Raw genomic sequence first — 17,803 nt, 5'->3', positions numbered from 1 at the left:
CCTCTCCCTATAGCTCAAACCCTCCAACCCTGGCAACATCCTTTTCAATCTTTTCTGAACTCTTTCAAGTTTCGCACATCTTTCCGATAGAAGGGAGACCAGAATTGCACTCAGTTTCTAACAGTGGTCTAACCAACGTCCTGTATCACCGCAACATGACCTCCCAACTCCAATACTCAATACACTGACCAATAAAGGAAAGCATACCAAACACCTCCTTCACTATCCTATCTGTGACTCCATTTTCAAAGAGCTATGAACCTGCACTCTAAGGTCTCTTTGTTCACTCCCCAGGACCTTACCATTAAGTGTAAAAGTCCTGCTCTAATTAGCTTTTCCAAAATGCAGCACCTCACATTTATCTAAATTAAGCTCCATCTGCAACTCCTCAGCCCATTGGCCCACCTGACCAAGATTCAGTTGTAATCTGAGGCAACCTTCTTCATTGTCCACTGCACCTCCAATTTTGGTGTCATCTGCAAATTTACTAACTATGCCTCACACATTCACATTCAAATCATTTATATAAATGACGAAAAGTATTGGACTCAGCACCAAACCTTGTGGCACTCCACTGGTCACAGGCCTCCAGTCTGGAAAGCAACCCTCCACCACCACCCTCTATCTTCTACCTTCAAGCCAGTTCTGTACCCAAATGGTTAGTTCTCCCTGTATTTCATGAGATCTAACCTTCCTAACCAGTGTCCCTTGGGTAACCTTGTCAAACGCCTTATTGAAGTCCATACAGATCACATCCACCATTCTGCCCTCATCAATTCTCTGTTAATTCTTCAAGAAACTCAGTCGATAAGGTCACCCCTCAACATCCTATGCCCTAGTGAAAACATGTGTTCACCCTAAAGCTCTCAGTCATTGCTGTGTTTCCCCAACTGAACTCCCACCTCTTCCTTTGACACACTCTCATTCCCTCCAATCACCACCCACCTCTCGTCCCATTCAGCTTGCTTGTCCCTGTCCCTGTTCTCTTCGTCTGAGTTTACCCATTACTGGAATTGGGTCAACCTCGTTAAATATCACAGCTACCTTCATTTTAACCCCAGTGTTTATTCCACATGATACTTCAGAATGCTGAGGATGATCGAAGACCATTCCCTCTACTTCCTTAGTTCCCAACATCTACATGCTGCCCCTTGGCAATCTCATTTGTACACTTGAATCATATTAGACTGAGCACATTAGGCAGTGACTTCCATCTTTCTATCCCTATCACCCCACAGCAACTTTCAATCTCTCAAGCACCTTGTGCTGTCAGACAATCTCCACAACATCACGTTGTGGAGAAGGCATAAAATTCTACCAGTTTAACACTGGAACGACCACTGTTTACATGCTCTGCCATGCACTCTCGCTGGCCACTCACCTGACTCTCTGAAAGGCAGAGTTGACCCGGAGAAGAGGATAACAATGGAAGAATAGGGGCCCAACGGGCCAATCAAGAGGGTATTTGGGAATCTGGAATGCACTACCTGGGAGGGTAGCAGAGGCAGGAAACCTCACGATCTATAAAAGGTATGTGGATGAGCACTTGAAATGTCATAACATTCAAGGCTATGGACCAAGTGCGGAGAGATAGGTATGTCAATATGGCCTCAATGGGCTGAAGGGCCTCTTCAGTGCTCTGTGACTCCACACATTAACTATCCCAAAGACCACTCTTTTTCCCTTCGTATCACAGCTGACTTGCACAATGTTAGCAATTTCATTTCACCTGCCTCTGAAAAAACTGGCACATCCTTTTGTCACTTTGTGAATCAATGGAGCTGATTTTCACATTGTATGAAGTTGGTGAGCTCTATTCAAAAGGCTGACAGAAATTCAGGCTGAAGTAGATTTCCACACAGATTAAATTTCGCAGCAGGTAGAAATTCTGCTGGAGTCTCACAATTGTTTTCTAAACAATGTAGTAATTTCCTGTTTCTTATTTTCTAAAGAAGAATGGTGCTCTTGAGAAATTTGATTTTTTCTTAAAACTGTAGTTCTTTGGTTTTCAATACTTTCTACTCAGCCTGTAGCTATATGCATGGTATGGTGGTTCAGAAGTGAGTACTGCTACTCTACAGTGCCAGAGACCCCGGTTCAATCCCACCCTCAGGCGACTGTGTGTGGAGTTTGTACATTCTCCCCGTGTCTGTGTGGGTTTCCTTCGGGTGCTCCAGTTTCCTCCCACAGTCTAAAGATGTGCAGGTTAGTTGGATCGGCAATATCAAATTGCTGGTAATATCCAGGGATGTGCAGGCTGGGGGGGAAATGCAGGGATAGAGGAGGTGGGTTGGGTCTGGGTGGAATTCTCTTCAGAGGGATGGTCTGGACTCGACAGGCTGAATGGCCTGCTTCCACATTGTAGGGATTCTATCATATGCTGTCTGTAACTGAAAGGTAGCATAGAAAGTTCTGTGTTTGCCAGAGTTATCCAGTCCAATCCTCCTTTCCATTGCCTTGTAATTAACATGTTACGGCCACAGGTAAGTGCATCTGTATGGGGAGTGGGTGCATTCCACACAAAATAAGCGAAAGGTTTCACATTGGGAAGTCCGGATGTCCTTGTATACCCATCAATGAAAGTAACCAGGCAGATGCAGCAAACAAATAAAACAAAAAACTGTGGATTTTGAAGATCTGAAACAAAATCAAAATTTGCTGGAGGAAACTCAGCAGGTATGGCTTCATCAATGGAGAGAAAACAGTGTAAAAGTTTTCTCTCGACTCACCCTTGCAACCAGTTAGAAAGGCAAATGGTATATTCATAGAATTTATATAGTATTGAAAGAGGCCATTTGGCCCATCAAGTCTGCACCAACCGTACCAAGAACATCCCATTCAGACTGCCCCACCCCCCACAATCCTAAACCTGTAACCCCAAATGTATCATGGCTAATCCACCTAGCCTACACATCTCTGGACACTATAGGCAATTTAACATGGCCAATCCACCTAACTTGCACGTCTTTGGACTGTCATTTATCTGTGGGAGGAAACTGGAATACCCGAAGGAAACCCACGCGGACATGGGGAGAACGTGTAAACTCCACACATAATGTCGCCCAAGGCTGGAATCAATCCAGGGTCTTTGGCGCTGTGAGGCAACAGTGCCAACCACTAAGCCACCATGCCACCCTGAATATTAGCCTTCATTGCAGGAGGATTTGAGTTCAGGAATAGAGTTGCCTCATTGCAGTCAAACTGGCCTTTCGTGAGACATCTGGAGTATTGCACACAGGTTTGGTCTCCCTTCCTAAGAAAGGATATGCTTCCATTGACAGAGTGCAGCAGGGATTCACTGGGCTGATACCAGGGATGGCAGGAGTATTGTGTGAGGAGAGGTGGGTTCAACTGAGTCCGTATTCAGTAGAATTTAGAAGGATACCTTTTTGGTCTTTAATAGGTCACATTCTTTCGTCTTCATCAATGGTTTCAGAATCCTAGGTTAATAAAGAACTTTCTTCTGTTTTTGCCTGTCTTTTATTGGGGTAGGTTAGAGGAAGTGCCAGGCTTGGCTCAGACTCGAGCTGAGGTCAGTGCAATGTTTGTGTGTGTCATGCTGCAATGTAGGATTTTACAAATTAAACATACTGCCACCCTATTGGGCTGGAGACTGTGTGTCTCATTCCATCTTAAGTAAAATTAAGGTTCATTTAAACACAGATCTCAATTTTACATTTAAAGACAACTCATTAACTTTAACAGTCAGTCAAATATTTTTTACTGAATGGCACAATTCATTAATTTTATTTTAACTTAGAAATTTATTTCTCAATATAGCCATGAGATGTTGATTTTATTTCAGTTTTTGCCTCATTAAATGCATTTATTGAAATCAGTATGAATAAAATTACAAAATCTGATTTTGCCATATGTCAGCCTACTTGCCTGTTTTGGTATTTCATTTGTACGGGTCAACTGGTGGGCAGCTGGTTTGTGATGCAGAGTGGTGCCAACATCATGGGTTCAATTCCTGCACCAGCTGAGTTTCCCATGCAGGATTCTCCTTCTCAACCTCTCCCTCACCCGAGGTATGGTGACTGTCAGGTTAAAACTAGTCATCCGTCACTCTTTATTGAGTCAGCAGTCTCTTGTGTGGTAGGCCTATGGGGACATTAGTTTTCTTTTAATGGTTAATTAGCTATAGGATTTCGTTTCGTAAAATATTCTTTAAACCATCAATTGATCTTATTGATGGTCAATTAACCTTGATGGATATGAATAAGGACTGAAGAGAGCTGAATGGCCTGCTGCTAATGGCAAATCTAGGACCATCCGGTCTAATGGAGGAAACATTCCCTTTTCTGCAGGCTTTAATATTCTTGCCAAGCCTCAATCCAACTTCTGACATGTCTCAGCAGAACGGTCAATTTTGACTTGCCTTGCATAGAGCGAGCACCTACTTCCAAAATGGCACTGCTGGAGACTTGGAAGCCCTTTGCTCAGTGGATGTAGTGTTTGTCTTCTTAGGTCAGGGAGCAGATAGGGGAAAGTGAAATGGTAGTCATTTATCTGTCCATTTCTATGCATCTCTTAAATACGGAATTCCCTCCAAAAGACCATTAGATATAGCAGCAGAATGAGGCCATTTGGCCCATTGCACCTGCTCCACCATTTGATCACAGCTGATGTATTTCTCTACCCCATTCTCCTGCCTTCTTGGATAACTCTTGATCCTCTTACCAATCATGAACTTACCCACCTCTGTCTCAAGTACATTCAGTGACTTGGCCTCCACAACCCTCTGCAGCAACAAGTTCTACAGATGAACTACCCCCTGGCTGAAGAAATTGTGGGTCAACCTACAGCAGGTGGATTGCAGCAGTTCAAGAAGGCAGCTCCCATCCCCTTCTTAAGGGCAACTAGGAAGAGGCAATGCGTGCTGGTCCAGCCAGCGACGCCCATCCGCATGAGCAAACTTTAAAAAACAATCAATATGGTCATTTTTGGAAACTTCCCTTTGACCAGTGTTACAAGTGATTACAAAACTGGGTGGATAATTGACTGACTCTACTGCCCAGAGATTATAGGGATTTTCTTACTGAGCTGCACAGTGTTATATTGTTACTTTGATTGTTTTTTTCATAAATGAGGCAATTTCCTACTTCCTGTGAAGTTTATATTTTGCAACGTCATGTTGCAGCAGTCTGTAATTCTTGAAATAAACTGCAAATAGATTACTTGTTTGGACCTTATCATTAAATTTCAGGAAGTCTTTGCAGCTCAGGGAATTATAGGTTGCTTAACGAGATGTTTCTCCCCAAGCTCATCAGCCTTGTGTTTCATCTCCCACCTTTACATCCTCGGTATCGCAAAACCTATTTCTGATTGTGATTTTTTTTCCATATATTAAACAATTAAATGATTATTTGGAAGGAAGTAGTGTGCAGAGATATGGAGGAGATGCAGGAGATTAGCAGCAGGTAATGGAACAAGCACAATGGCCACCTCCTGGGCTGCAACAATTCTGTGATTCTGTAAAATGTGAAAAGATTAAGGGTGCGATGAATTAGAAAGATGGCATTAAATGAAAGGAAGTTTGATCACTGTGCTGAAATCTGCTAGGTTCTGGACAACTAGTGAAAAATGAGCATGTTCATTTCGGTATGCTCACTCCCCCTCCATGCCATCAGCTTTCTTGGTAGATTCAAAACAATTTGTTAATAAATCTGTCCTTTAGTGGGTTAACTTCAGCATTTAACTCAGAAAATTCTTGCAAAGTAAATTTTTGTTGTAAGTTACTGAGGCTGCCTTTCAGAGTCAACTTGATTACATGAATAATTGAGAAATAGTGCTGAAGTGTTTAACATGCCTGAGAAGACTTGCTCTGTAAAATAGATGTGCATTTCAGTTTACATAAAATTTGCAGCACAAATTCAATCATTTGACCCAACCAGTGTTTCTCCTTCACCTCAATCTCTTGCTTCCCCTTGTCATCTAACTCCATCAAAATAACTTTCCATTCATTTCTACTTCATGTATTTATTTGTAGAGTTATGGAGCTCTACAGCATGTAAATAGGTCCTTCGGCCCTACTTGCCCATGCCATCCGGTTTTCACAATTTAATCTAGTCCCATTTGCTTGCATTTGGTCCATATCCCTACATACCAATCCCATCCATGTACCTGTCGAAACATTTCTTAAATGACAAAATTGTACTCACATCCTCCACTACATCTGGGAGCCCCTTCCAGACACTCCCCACCTCCTGAGTGGAAAAATTGCCCTTCTGGAATCTTTTGTATCTCTCTCCTCTCACCTTAAACCTATGTCCTCTAGTTTGAGACACCCCTACAGTGGGGAAAAGCTGTCTGCTATCCACTTTATCTATGCCCCTTGTGATTTGGCATCTTTTCCTTAACTGTGCCTATACTGTTTCACCAAATCACAGAACTGTCACAATGCAGAAGCAGGCCATTCAGCTGATCATGCCTACACTAGTTTACCTCAACTAGCCCTTGTAGTAGTTTATCCCTCACTGTCTTCTCTCTCTCTGGATAAGGAGTTTGCTGTTATGAGTGAGTTCTAGGGGTAGATCTTTTCAAATAGCAATTCAAACAAGGTTTGGCTAATCTCTTGACTTCTTAAACATCGAGTTTGCATTGCTGAAAAAATATTCCTGTTTTTTTCCTTCCCAAATTGACAATGTCCTCTCCTCTGGTGTGCATGTTGACTTGTAACAAAATCAGAAATTACTGGAGAAACTCAGCAGGTCTGGCAGAATCTGCTTGGAGAAATCAGAGTTAACATTTCAAATCCAGTGACAACTCTTCAGAAGTGTTGATTTGTGTTAGTACGGTGTTCCATGGCACTATTAGGATATTTTAGTTGACCATTCCCTCTAATAACAGTGTTACTGCTCCCCCCCCCCCAATAAATGGGCCTCACTGACCGTGCACCAATCAAGCGGGTTGCTTTGTCCTGGATGGTATCATGTTTCTTGAGTGTTGTTGGAGCTGCTGCATTCATCCAGGCAAGTAGGGAATATTCCATCACACTCCTGATTTATGCATGTAGATGGTGGACAGGCTTTGAGGAGTCAGGAGATCTGTTATCCGGTGCAGGATTCCGAGCTACTGAGCTGCTCTTGTAACCAAGTGAATCCGGTTCAGTTTCCAGTGAATGGTAATTCTTACAATGTTGACGTAGCAACAGAACAATCCCAATCTTTCCCAGAAACAGGTGGAAAACCTTTCATAAAATGGCAGAATGGGCACATTTAGCCATACATATAGATTTCTCCACCAAACTTATGCTAGAACATCTGGTTAAAGCTCCACTGAATTTCAGAAATGTCACATTATTTTTTAAAAAAGGAGACAGTACATGAAGTGAGCTACACTTTATCAGGCAGGTGGAAGCTGATGCAAATTCTTTCATCTAGTCAGATTAGAATTCAGGATTGTGTGGAATGATTGGATTAGAGAGCAGCACAGTGGCTCAGTGGTTAGCTCTGCTGCCTCATAGAGCCAGGGACCTGGGTTCAATTCTACCTTCCACTGTCTGTGTGGAGTTTGCACATTCTCCCTGTGACTATGTGGGTTTCCTCCCAAAGTTCAAAGATGTGCAGGTTAACTGGAATGGCCAGGCTGAATTGCCCATAGTGTCCAGGGATGCCTGGGCTAGACGGATTGACCATGGGGTAAGGTAGAGGGGTTGGGTCTTGGTGGGTTGCTCCTTGGATGGTCGGTGCAGACTCGATAGGCTGATTGGCTTGCATCTACACTAGCAAGTTTTGAAAAGATTTGTAGCTCAGGTTGAGGTTCTGGATGTAAGTTTGCTCGCTGAGCTGGAAAGTTCACTTTCAGACATTTTGTCACCATACTAGGTAACATCAGTGAGCATCCAGTGAAGCACTGGTGTTAGTGACCCACTTTCTATTCATGTGTTTAGGTTTCCTTGGGTTGGTGATGTGATTTCCTGTGGTGATGTCATTTCCTGTTCTTTTTCTCAGGGGGTGGTCAATGGGGTCCAAGTCAATGTGTTTGTTGATAGAGTTCCAGCTGGAATGCCATCCTTCTAGGAGTTCTCGTGTGTGTCCCTGTTTGGCTTGTCCTAGGATGAATGTGTTGTCCCAGTTGAAGTGGTGTCCTTCCTCATCTGTATGTAAGGATACTAGTGAGAGTGGGTCATGCTTCTGCACTGTTGAGATTCTCGAGATAATGCACAATCTTAAAAAGTCAGTGAGGGTGATAAGAACAAATAAATCAGCATTATAAATAGCTCTGTATCTTTGTCGATTCTCCAAGTCACATTACTTGGCAGCATAGCTATCTGCTTGGAGCACTGGCTTTATGAGTTTGTGCTAAACTTACTTTCTTATTCATAATTGTGAAAAATGCATTTTTATAAGCCTTCCCTGTGAAACATTGCTGCGGCCTCTTGTTCAGTTGTATTTCAGCTTTATCTGAAATAGAATGAATAAATGAAAATGGAATGTGCAAGCTTCACCTAATTCTTCTGTCTCTGCCATACACCTGGCTTATAACTAATAAGCAAATTATAATACACGTTTCGTGTCAGTGGCTTCCCATGTACACAACTGGAAATGTGATGCTTAGCAGAATGTATGAGAGCACTTTAAGGAGATAATCACTCTGTGACCTTCAGCTTCTCAACTCCACAAACATTGCAAAACAACATCATTTTTGGAAGAAGTTCTCAGTTATTAGCTTGAGATTTTTAAAAAATAAAATGGCCCCAGTTTTTCTGACTAGCTTTAAATAACTGTTGGGGAGCTACACACTCGTGAGTGAAGTGGAACTATCAGTGAATCTTAAAGCTGTGCAGTGTAACCATGTCCTAGAAAGCATTTCATTTCCTTTGAAATTAAATTCTGTTTGCTCCTCCAAGGCACATTTTTTAATGATTCCCGGACAATTGCACTGTATAAATTTCTTTTATGGCCAAATGTCTTTATTGGCCAATGCTCCAGCAAATGTTGAATCCGTGTTTTATTGACATACCTGCCAAGGTGCTTCAGCTCCATCTCTGGGTACAACTGAGTCAGCTGACCAAGCTACCGATCAAAGTTTTAAGTGTAAATCCTCCTGAAAGTAAGAGGACAATTTTTAACTCTGTCCGTCAGTGGAACGTTGGTGGTGGTGGTGGTTAAAACCATGGTCCCCTGACCTAAAATGATCGTAATTTCAAACCACAAATGGGCAAAGCTGCTTCTTTTAAAAATCAGCACAGTTACTAACCCCATCTCTTCCCTTCACCCCTCCTGCCTCAGGAATGCTTTGTCCCTCTTTCCCCTGCCTTCAGGCACAACTTCTAACAACTCAGCACAAAACGCGGACAGGTTTCTGACCCTCCCTGAACTGACAGGCCCAGATTCCACTTGTTTCGCACGCACACACACACACGTACAAAATGAAAAAGAGGCATTAAACTCCAGTCAGCTTGTTACTCCAACCAACAGGTCCACAGGCAGGCACTAAGGCCTCTCCCCGTTACCTCCTGTTCTCCCTTAGCTGAGTAAAGTCCATCTCTCCCTGAAGAGATAATGACAGTTTCACACAGGGGCCACACGAAGGAATAAGGAGCTTCCACCATAATAGGTTTTCTACAAAACAGTATATTCCACACACAGCTCATCCATTAAGTCCTTAGAACATAAAACAATACAGCATAGGAACAGACCCTTCGGCCCACAATGTCTGTGTCAACCATGATGCCACTCTAAACTAATCCCATCTGCCTGCACATAGTCCACTTCCCTCCATTCCCCTGCCTATTCATGGGTCTGTCTAAATGCCTCTTAAATGTTGTTATGGTATCTACTCCTTCCTCCTCTCCTGGCACTGTGTTCCAGGCACCTAGCACCCTCTGTGTTTAAAAAAAAACTTGCCTCCTATATTTCCCTTAAATTTTCCCGCTCTCACATATGCCTCCTAGTATTTGACATTTCCACTCTTGGGTCTATTCTCCCTGTCCATGCCTCTCATCATTTTATACACTTCTATCAGGTCAGCCCTCAGCTTCGGATGCTCTAGCAAAAACAATCTAAGTTTGTCCAACTCTCGAACCCAAGCAGCATCCTAGTAAACCTCTCATGCACCCTCTCCAAAGCCTTCCAATAGTGCAGCAACCAGAACTGCACACAATACTCCAAATGTGACCAAACTAAAAATTTTAAAACAGCTGCAGCAACATTATTCTCAATGTCCCATCTAATGAAGGCAAGTATCTGTATGCCTTCTTTACCACCTTAGCCACTTGTTTTGCCTCTTTCAGGGAGCTATGGACTTGCAGCCCAAGATCCTCTGCACATCAATGTTCCTATGCCATTTACTGTATGCTTACCTCTTGCTCTTGACCTCCCATCACCTCACTCTAATTTGGATTAAACTCCATCTGCCATTTCTCTACCCAGCTCTCCAACTGATCTATATCCTGCTGTATTATTCATTAGTTAGGCCACTTTTGGAATATTGTGTGCAATTCTGGGCTCCTTTCTATCAGAAGGATGTTGTGAAACTTGAAAGGGTCCAGAAAAGATTTACAAGGATGTTGCCAGGGTTGGTGGGTTTGAGCTACAGGGAGAGGCTGAACAGGCTGGGGCTGTTTTCCCTGGAGGGTCGGAGGCTGAGGGGTGACCTTATAGAGGTTTACAAAAATATGAAGGACATGGATAAGGTGAATAGACAAGATCTTTTCCCTGGGCTGGGAGAGTCCAGAACTAGAGGGCATAGGTTTAGGGTGAGAGGGGAAAGATATAAAAAGGACCTAAGGGGCAACCTTTTCACACAGAGCGTGGTGCGTGTATGGAATGAGCTGCCAGAGGAATTGATGGAGGTTGGTACAATTACAGCATTTAAATGGCATCTGGATGGGTAGATGAATAGGAAGGGTATAGAGGGATATGGGTGAAGTGCTGACAAATGGGACTAAATTAATTTAGGATTTCTGGCTTGGCATGGACGAGTTGGACCAAAGGGTCTGTTTCCGTGCTGTACATCTTTGTGACTCTATGACTCTATGAATTGTACCAGAGGGTCCAAGGATGTCAGAGGGTATCCATATCTCAGTAGGAAACAGGAGACTAACAGTTATTTTCTCTTATTAGTCATAGAGACTATACTTAATGCACTGACCAATAAAGGAAAGCGTACCAATCCTATCCACCTTCGACTCTCCTTTCAAGGGACTATGAGCCTGTAGAGCTAGCACAGTGCAGACAGGATTTGATTCTTAGATCAGAGCCATACATTCAATTTTCAGAAAGTGGAACAACTCTAAAGGGGGAAAAAAAACTTTTCAACAGTTGTCTTGACCAAGTAAAACTGGCCATCAATGTTTCTAGTCTCGTCGCTTCTCTTGCACAGGCGAGCCCATGGGGGCTCTGATTGGGTTCCATTCCTGAGTACATTTGTAAGTTGATTTGTATTCAAGGCAGAACACAATACAATATAGTATCAAATATCCGTTTGTAAGGACAAGCAAACATTTGCATGTCAGATCATTAAAATTAATATTAATAGGAGACCTCATTCGTAGGTATGCGTGTCTATAAATCAGATGTTCATAAATTTGCACTTGCAAACAATTTTGTGTTTAGATTAAACCCTACACAAATGCTTTAACCAGAGGCACAGTTGATCCCAATTACATTCTGTTTGCAATGTACAAGCTGCATTACACTGTCTGTAATAAGTGTTATGAATGATTCAATTTCATGATACTTTTGAGTTTGTGCTGGTATTTGCAAATGATTAAACGACTTCTGACCAAAAAAGCAGCAGAATTGAGGCCCAATTAGAGTTCATTTGACTGAATTCTCCACTACCATTCATTTATTTCTGCTCTATCACTGGCTAGAATCCTGTGATTACAGTAATATAACTTCTGGCAAACCTCAAACTCCATAATGAGAGTCCTAAATCAGCAGAAGGTTGTCAAATGTTCCATGTCATACAGTGTTTGGATAGATACATTGGTGATACCAGAAATGGAGGGATTGTTTTGTCTGGAGAGGTTGAGTAGGTTGGGCCTGGACTCATTGGAGTTTGGAAGAATGAGAGGCGACCTTATTGAAATGTACAATATTCTTAGGGAACTTGACAGGTTAGATGTGGAGCAGTTGTTTTCCCGTGTGGGAGAGTCTCGGACCAGAGAGCATCACCTCAGTGTACAGGACTGTGCGTTGAGATGAGGAGGAGTTTCTTCTCTCAGAGGGGAATGAAACTGTGGATTTTGTTTTACAGCAGACAGCTATTGAAGTGGTTCATTAAACATATTCATGGCTGAGAGAGAGATTTTTAATAAATAATGGAATGAAGGGTTTTTGGGGAAAGGCAGGCAAGTGGAGCGGGCCTTTCCCCGAGATGTCGATGCTCCTGCTCCTCAGATGCTGCCTGACCTGCTGTGCTTTTCCAGCAACACACTCTCAACTGAATATTATCAGGTCAGCCATGTTCTCGTTGAAAGGTGGTGTAAACGTGATGGACCGAATGGCCTACTTCTCCTATCTCTAATGGACTTGAAGTAAGAACAGGTGAACGAAAACAACTGTACGCAATCTGATGGCATAGCTTTGGCTATTAATCTTGTATTCAAGCGAATCAGATTTCCTATAACAACCTGTGTGTACATCTCGTAGCCCTACACGCGGATGAAAAAAAAACCACCATTTCGACTGGGACAACACATCGATCCTGGGACAGGCTAAGCAAAGACCTGCCAGAGAATTCCTAGAGGCCTGGCACTCCAACCACAACGCCATAAACAAACACATAGATCTAGATGCCATCGATCAACCCCTCAGAAAACGAACAGGAAATGACATCACCACAAACCCCAGGAACCCCATCCAGGAGAAAGATATAAATAGAAAGCAGGAGACAACAGCTTTGCTTCACTTGGAGGTTGCCACTGATGATGTTACCTAGCCAGGTAATGAAACGTCTGGATATCAAATCTACAGCTCAGTGAGCAAACCTACACCCTAAACCTCAGCCTGAGCTACAAACCTTCACAAACCTTGTGTACCTCTATGTTTATACAGACCTTTCTGCACAAAATATAGCATTCTAACTTCTTATACACATCTGACAGAATGGATTAAAATTCATGGGTTTTAGCAACTGCACTCAGGGCAAATACTAAAAATTACAAAATATCCTGATGAAGTCTGCAAGAAGAATCCTCAGCCTCAGTCTTCCCGCTCCACCCCTCAGATCGAAGGAAATTCTGATGCTGTCCAGGTCAGTGCCAAAGTGACACTTGATTTGGCAGCACTTGTTGAACAAAGGGGATACAAGGCACTTGCTGGTTTCTAGATTAGATTCCCTACAGTGTGGAAACAGGCCCTTCGGCCCAACAAGTCCACACCACCCCTCTGAAGAGTAACCCACCCAGACCCATTTCCCTCTGACTAATGCACCTAACACTATGGGCAATTTAGCATGGTCAATTCACCTGACCGGCACATCTCTGGACTGTGGGAGGAAACCGGAGCACCTGGAGGAAACCCACGCTGACATGGAGAGAATGTGCAAACTCCACACAGTCAGTCGCCTGAGGCTGGAATCGAACCCAGATCCCTGATGCTGTGAGGCAGCAGTGCTAACCACTGAGCCACCATGCCGCCTTCAGCCTTTGGGCAAGATCCCAGTCAGCTCCACACCCTCCAGTGTTTTTCAGACTGTGGGCCTTTGTCTAGTAATGTGAAGTTTATTCCTGTATCCCCAGAAAAAGCAGCCAACTGCAGCTCCACACCATTTCTGAATATCGCAGGGATTTTTTGTGTCACGTAAACTGGGTGTGTTTCAATCTCCAAAGTGCACCTTTGCTTTTCCATAATGTAATGTATAAGGTAAAGTCACCAGTCCCACTCTCTCGTCAGACTGCTGATGGTTTAACCTGAGGGTCACCACACCTCAGACGAGAGGAAGGGTTGAGAAGGAGAGTCCTTCATGGTAACTTCGCTCACATTGTCGGTGTCAATCTGCGTCACCGCAGGAGTAAGTGAGGGCTGCAGATGCTGGAGAGTTACAGTCGAAACGTGGGGCGCTGGAAAAGCACAGCAGGTCAGGCAGCATCTGAGAAGCAGGAGAGTCGACGTTTCGGGCAAAATGTTCCTGATGAAGAGCTTATGCCCGAAATGTCGACTCTCCTGCTCCTTAGCTGCTGCTTGACCTGCCGTGCTTTTCCAGCGCCACACTTTGCGACTGCATCACACAGCATCCAGCTGAGCTATAACATATACTAGTGATGCTTGTCAGTGCCTCCTTTATAATACAAGTGTTGTTAGATTCAAAACAGAAGTTGCACAGTCCTTCCTTAACAAAGCCACAAGATACTTAAAACCAGCGTTGACACATTCTGGTCCACCGCTCACAACAACGTTGCCAGCATGGTGTGGTCCCATTGCTAAGCTACTGACCAGCCCTCAGGCGTACCAGGTAAGCTTCTTCTTATTAACTTCTTCTGGATGTGACAATTTGAATTATAAACCTTATGATTAAATTTTGAAATGAATAGTTTTATTAGACTACCTGCCATTGTCATTATCGTTTCTTGCAAGTGGGGAATGCCAAAGCATCAGTTATTTCCTGGCATCTGTCCCATTGTGTTTTGATGATTGGCTTCGTCCTGGTCATCTCCAGTATCAGTGAGTGAGTGCAAGGGAACTAAGCTGGAAATGAGGCTTCAACTAGAAAGTAAATTGATATCCTGTTTGACCCTGTGTTATATTCAGTAATGCTGAAGTTTCCTATGGTAACATGTAGTATGAAACGAATTGTTAGTTAGACCGTGTAATTTGGCATGAAAACATTTGGTTCCGAAAGGCATGTTCTGTACAACTATTCAAATCTGGAAGAAGGGGCAACCATAAAAGCTAATACTAGGCCACAGATTCCAATTCTTAAAATGTGTTGCTAGAAAAGCGCAGCAGGTCAGGCAGCATCCAAGGAGCAGGAGAATCGACGTTTCGGGCATGAGCTCTGCCCATTCCCGAAACGTCGATTCTCCTGCTCCTTGGATGCTGCCTGACCTGCTGCGCTTTTCCAGCAACACATTTTCAGCTCTGATCTCCAGCATCTGCAGCCCTCACTTCCTTCCAGATTCCCAATGATGTGAACATGCAACGTAACGGTCTCCACGTTGATGAGACAGGGTTCCTTTGTCATTCAAGTTTCCATTAACCAGCAAAGGGATGAGGTTAGACTTCAGATTAAACTGAATCTGCAGAACCAGGCAAAGGTTTCTAATGCCGGAGCAAATTACTGCAGACGCTGGAATCTGTCCTGAAAACAAAACGTGCTGGAGATCGCAGCTAGTCAGGCAACATCCATGAAGAGAGAGTAAGTTAACAAAATGTTAGCTTGCTTTCTCTCCATGAATGCTGCCTGACCCACTGTGATCTCCAGCATTTTTTGTTTTCAGCAAAGGTTCTTAATGATGTCTGTATTATTGTGTGCAGCGGTTTTGGTCCCTACAATGTTTATTTGCAAAGCATGCTGGATCAAGCAGAACTGTTGTAGCAGTCATAAAGAAGGCAGATGTTATCCAAAGCAGCGATATGCTGTTGAACACTCAGTTGTTCCAACATCAAAGAAGACAAATTGAAAATCCTGGCAAAATCTACACACAGCTTCAGATATGGGTGGGCCTGGCTCAGGTGGAATGCAACAAAGTTCAAATCTAAACCTCAAATCGAGTCTGTTTCAATCCCACCCACTCGCAGTTTGAACAGAGACGGGAGTAATTAAGCTGCTCCCGGGAGGCAGGTTTGTAATCTGCTGAGGCTGCAGGCTGGATCTTTCCCCAGCTTTGTTTCCTGATCCACGGAAAATACAACAACTAACAGGAAGGCAAAAACTGCAACATGGAATAAGTACCTTTCCAGTACTGCAGTTGGAGTGCAGTCTAACCTACTTGTCTCTCCATGATCAGGCCCCTCCCCTCCCTTGTGAGTGACCTCCTCTTACAATTCCCCCGACCACCCACACCTTCACATTCAGAGCCCAGACTTCAACACCTGACCCATCCCTGAATTCTGGCTTAGAGTGGTGCTGGAAAAGCACAGCAGGTCAGGCAGAATCTGAGGAGCAGGAAAATCGACGTTTCGGGCAAAAGCCCTTCATCAGGAATGAGGAATCCGAAACATTGATTTTCCTGCTCCTCAGATGCTGCCTGACCTGCTGTGCTTTTCCAGCACCACTCTAATCTAGACTCTGATCTCCAGCATCTGCACTCCTCACTTTTGCCCTGAATTCTGCCTTCCCACCTGCCCAACAAACAACCTATATCTCCATTATCTAGCCCCAACACCTCCCCCAGTACTGATTCCTCTCTGCAATCTCTACACAAACCCACTCTACACCCTCCGCCACCTCGAAGTCTCTTTCCATCACTTCCAATTCTCCGGACTGTGCTGGACAACAACGGCTACTACCCACAGCCTTACCCCACCACAGCCACGTCATTCAGCTGCTGGTGGGCTGAGGTCTTCTCAGAGCCAATCGCAGCTAGTCAGGCAACATCCATGAAGAGAGAGTAAGTTAACAAAATGTTAGCTTGCTTTCTCTCCATGAATGCTGCCTGACCCACTGTGATCTCCAGCATTTTTTGTTTTCAGCAAAGGTTCTTAATGATGTCTGTATTATTGTGTGCAGCGGTTTTGGTCCCTACAATGTTTATTTGCAAAGCATGCTGGATCAAGCAGAACTGTTGTAGCAGTCATAAAGAAGGCAGATGTTATCCAAAGCAGCGATATGCTGTTGAACACTCAGTTGTTCCAACATCAAAGAAGACAAATTGAAAATCCTGGCAAAATCTACACACAGCTTCAGATATGGGTGGGCCTGGCTCAGGTGGAATGCAACAAAGTTCAAATCTAAACCTCAAATCGAGTCTGTTTCAATCCCACCCACTCGCAGTTTGAACAGAGACGGGAGTAATTAAGCTGCTCCCGGGAGGCAGGTTTGTAATCTGCTGAGGCTGCAGGCTGGATCTTTCCCCAGCTTTGTTTCCTGATCCACGGAAAATACAACAACTAACAGGAAGGCAAAAACTGCAACATGGAATAAGTACCTTTCCAGTACTGCAGTTGGAGTGCAGTCTAACCTACTTGTCTCTCCATGATCAGGCCCCTCCCCTCCCTTGTGAGTGACCTCCTCTTACAATTCCCCCGACCACCCACACCTTCACATTCAGAGCCCAGACTTCAACACCTGACCCATCCCTGAATTCTGGCTTAGAGTGGTGCTGGAAAAGCACAGCAGGTCAGGCAGAATCTGAGGAGCAGGAAAATCGACGTTTCGGGCAAAAGCCCTTCATCAGGAATGAGGAATCCGAAACATTGATTTTCCTGCTCCTCAGATGCTGCCTGACCTGCTGTGCTTTTCCAGCACCACTCTAATCTAGACTCTGATCTCCAGCATCTGCACTCCTCACTTTTGCCCTGAATTCTGCCTTCCCACCTGCCCAACAAACAACCTATATCTCCATTATCTAGCCCCAACACCTCCCCCAGTACTGATTCCTCTCTGCAATCTCTACACAAACCCACTCTACACCCTCCGCCACCTCGAAGTCTCTTTCCATCACTTCCAATTCTCCGGACTGTGCTGGACAACAACGGCTACTACCCACAGCCTTACCCCACCACAGCCACGTCATTCAGCTGCTGGTGGGCTGAGGTCTTCTCAGAGCCAATGGGTGACCAATGCCTAGCTGCTGAAGTTGGGATGGGGGAGAAGGGTCTGTTGGCAAAACCTGAAGGGCCACCCCATAGTGTTAGACCTCTGGGGTGCTCAGAAAACCCCAGCCGACCAGGTTATCAACTGTGTG

The 17,803-nt window shown here is 44.1% G+C and overlaps 1 protein-coding gene across 3 annotated transcripts in view; it reads left to right on the top strand.

Annotated features, from left to right (window-relative positions):
• Window positions 1-17,803, top strand: part of LOC122555670 (sodium/hydrogen exchanger 9-like) — a 482,562-nt gene that overhangs the window by 453,056 nt on the left and 11,703 nt on the right. For 2 of the 3 annotated variants that reach the window (XM_087993313.1, XM_087993316.1), the window contains one exon: window positions 14,304-14,409. The exons of the other annotated variant lie outside the window; for it this stretch is intronic. In XM_087993313.1, the coding sequence (XP_087849439.1) occupies window positions 14,304-14,409 (106 nt within the window). The remainder of the gene's footprint in view (window positions 1-14,303; window positions 14,410-17,803) is intronic. 3 annotated transcript variants of the gene reach the window in all.

The sequence above is a fragment of the Chiloscyllium plagiosum genome, unplaced genomic scaffold (assembly GCF_037043375.1).
Source record: "Chiloscyllium plagiosum isolate Xiang-an unplaced genomic scaffold, Cpla_swu_hap1 HiC_scaffold_13, whole genome shotgun sequence".
NCBI classification, from domain to species: Eukaryota; Metazoa; Chordata; class Chondrichthyes; order Orectolobiformes; family Hemiscylliidae; genus Chiloscyllium; species Chiloscyllium plagiosum.
Note: the sequence above shows the minus strand (reverse complement) of the source record. Positions and strands in the feature narration are given on the sequence as shown.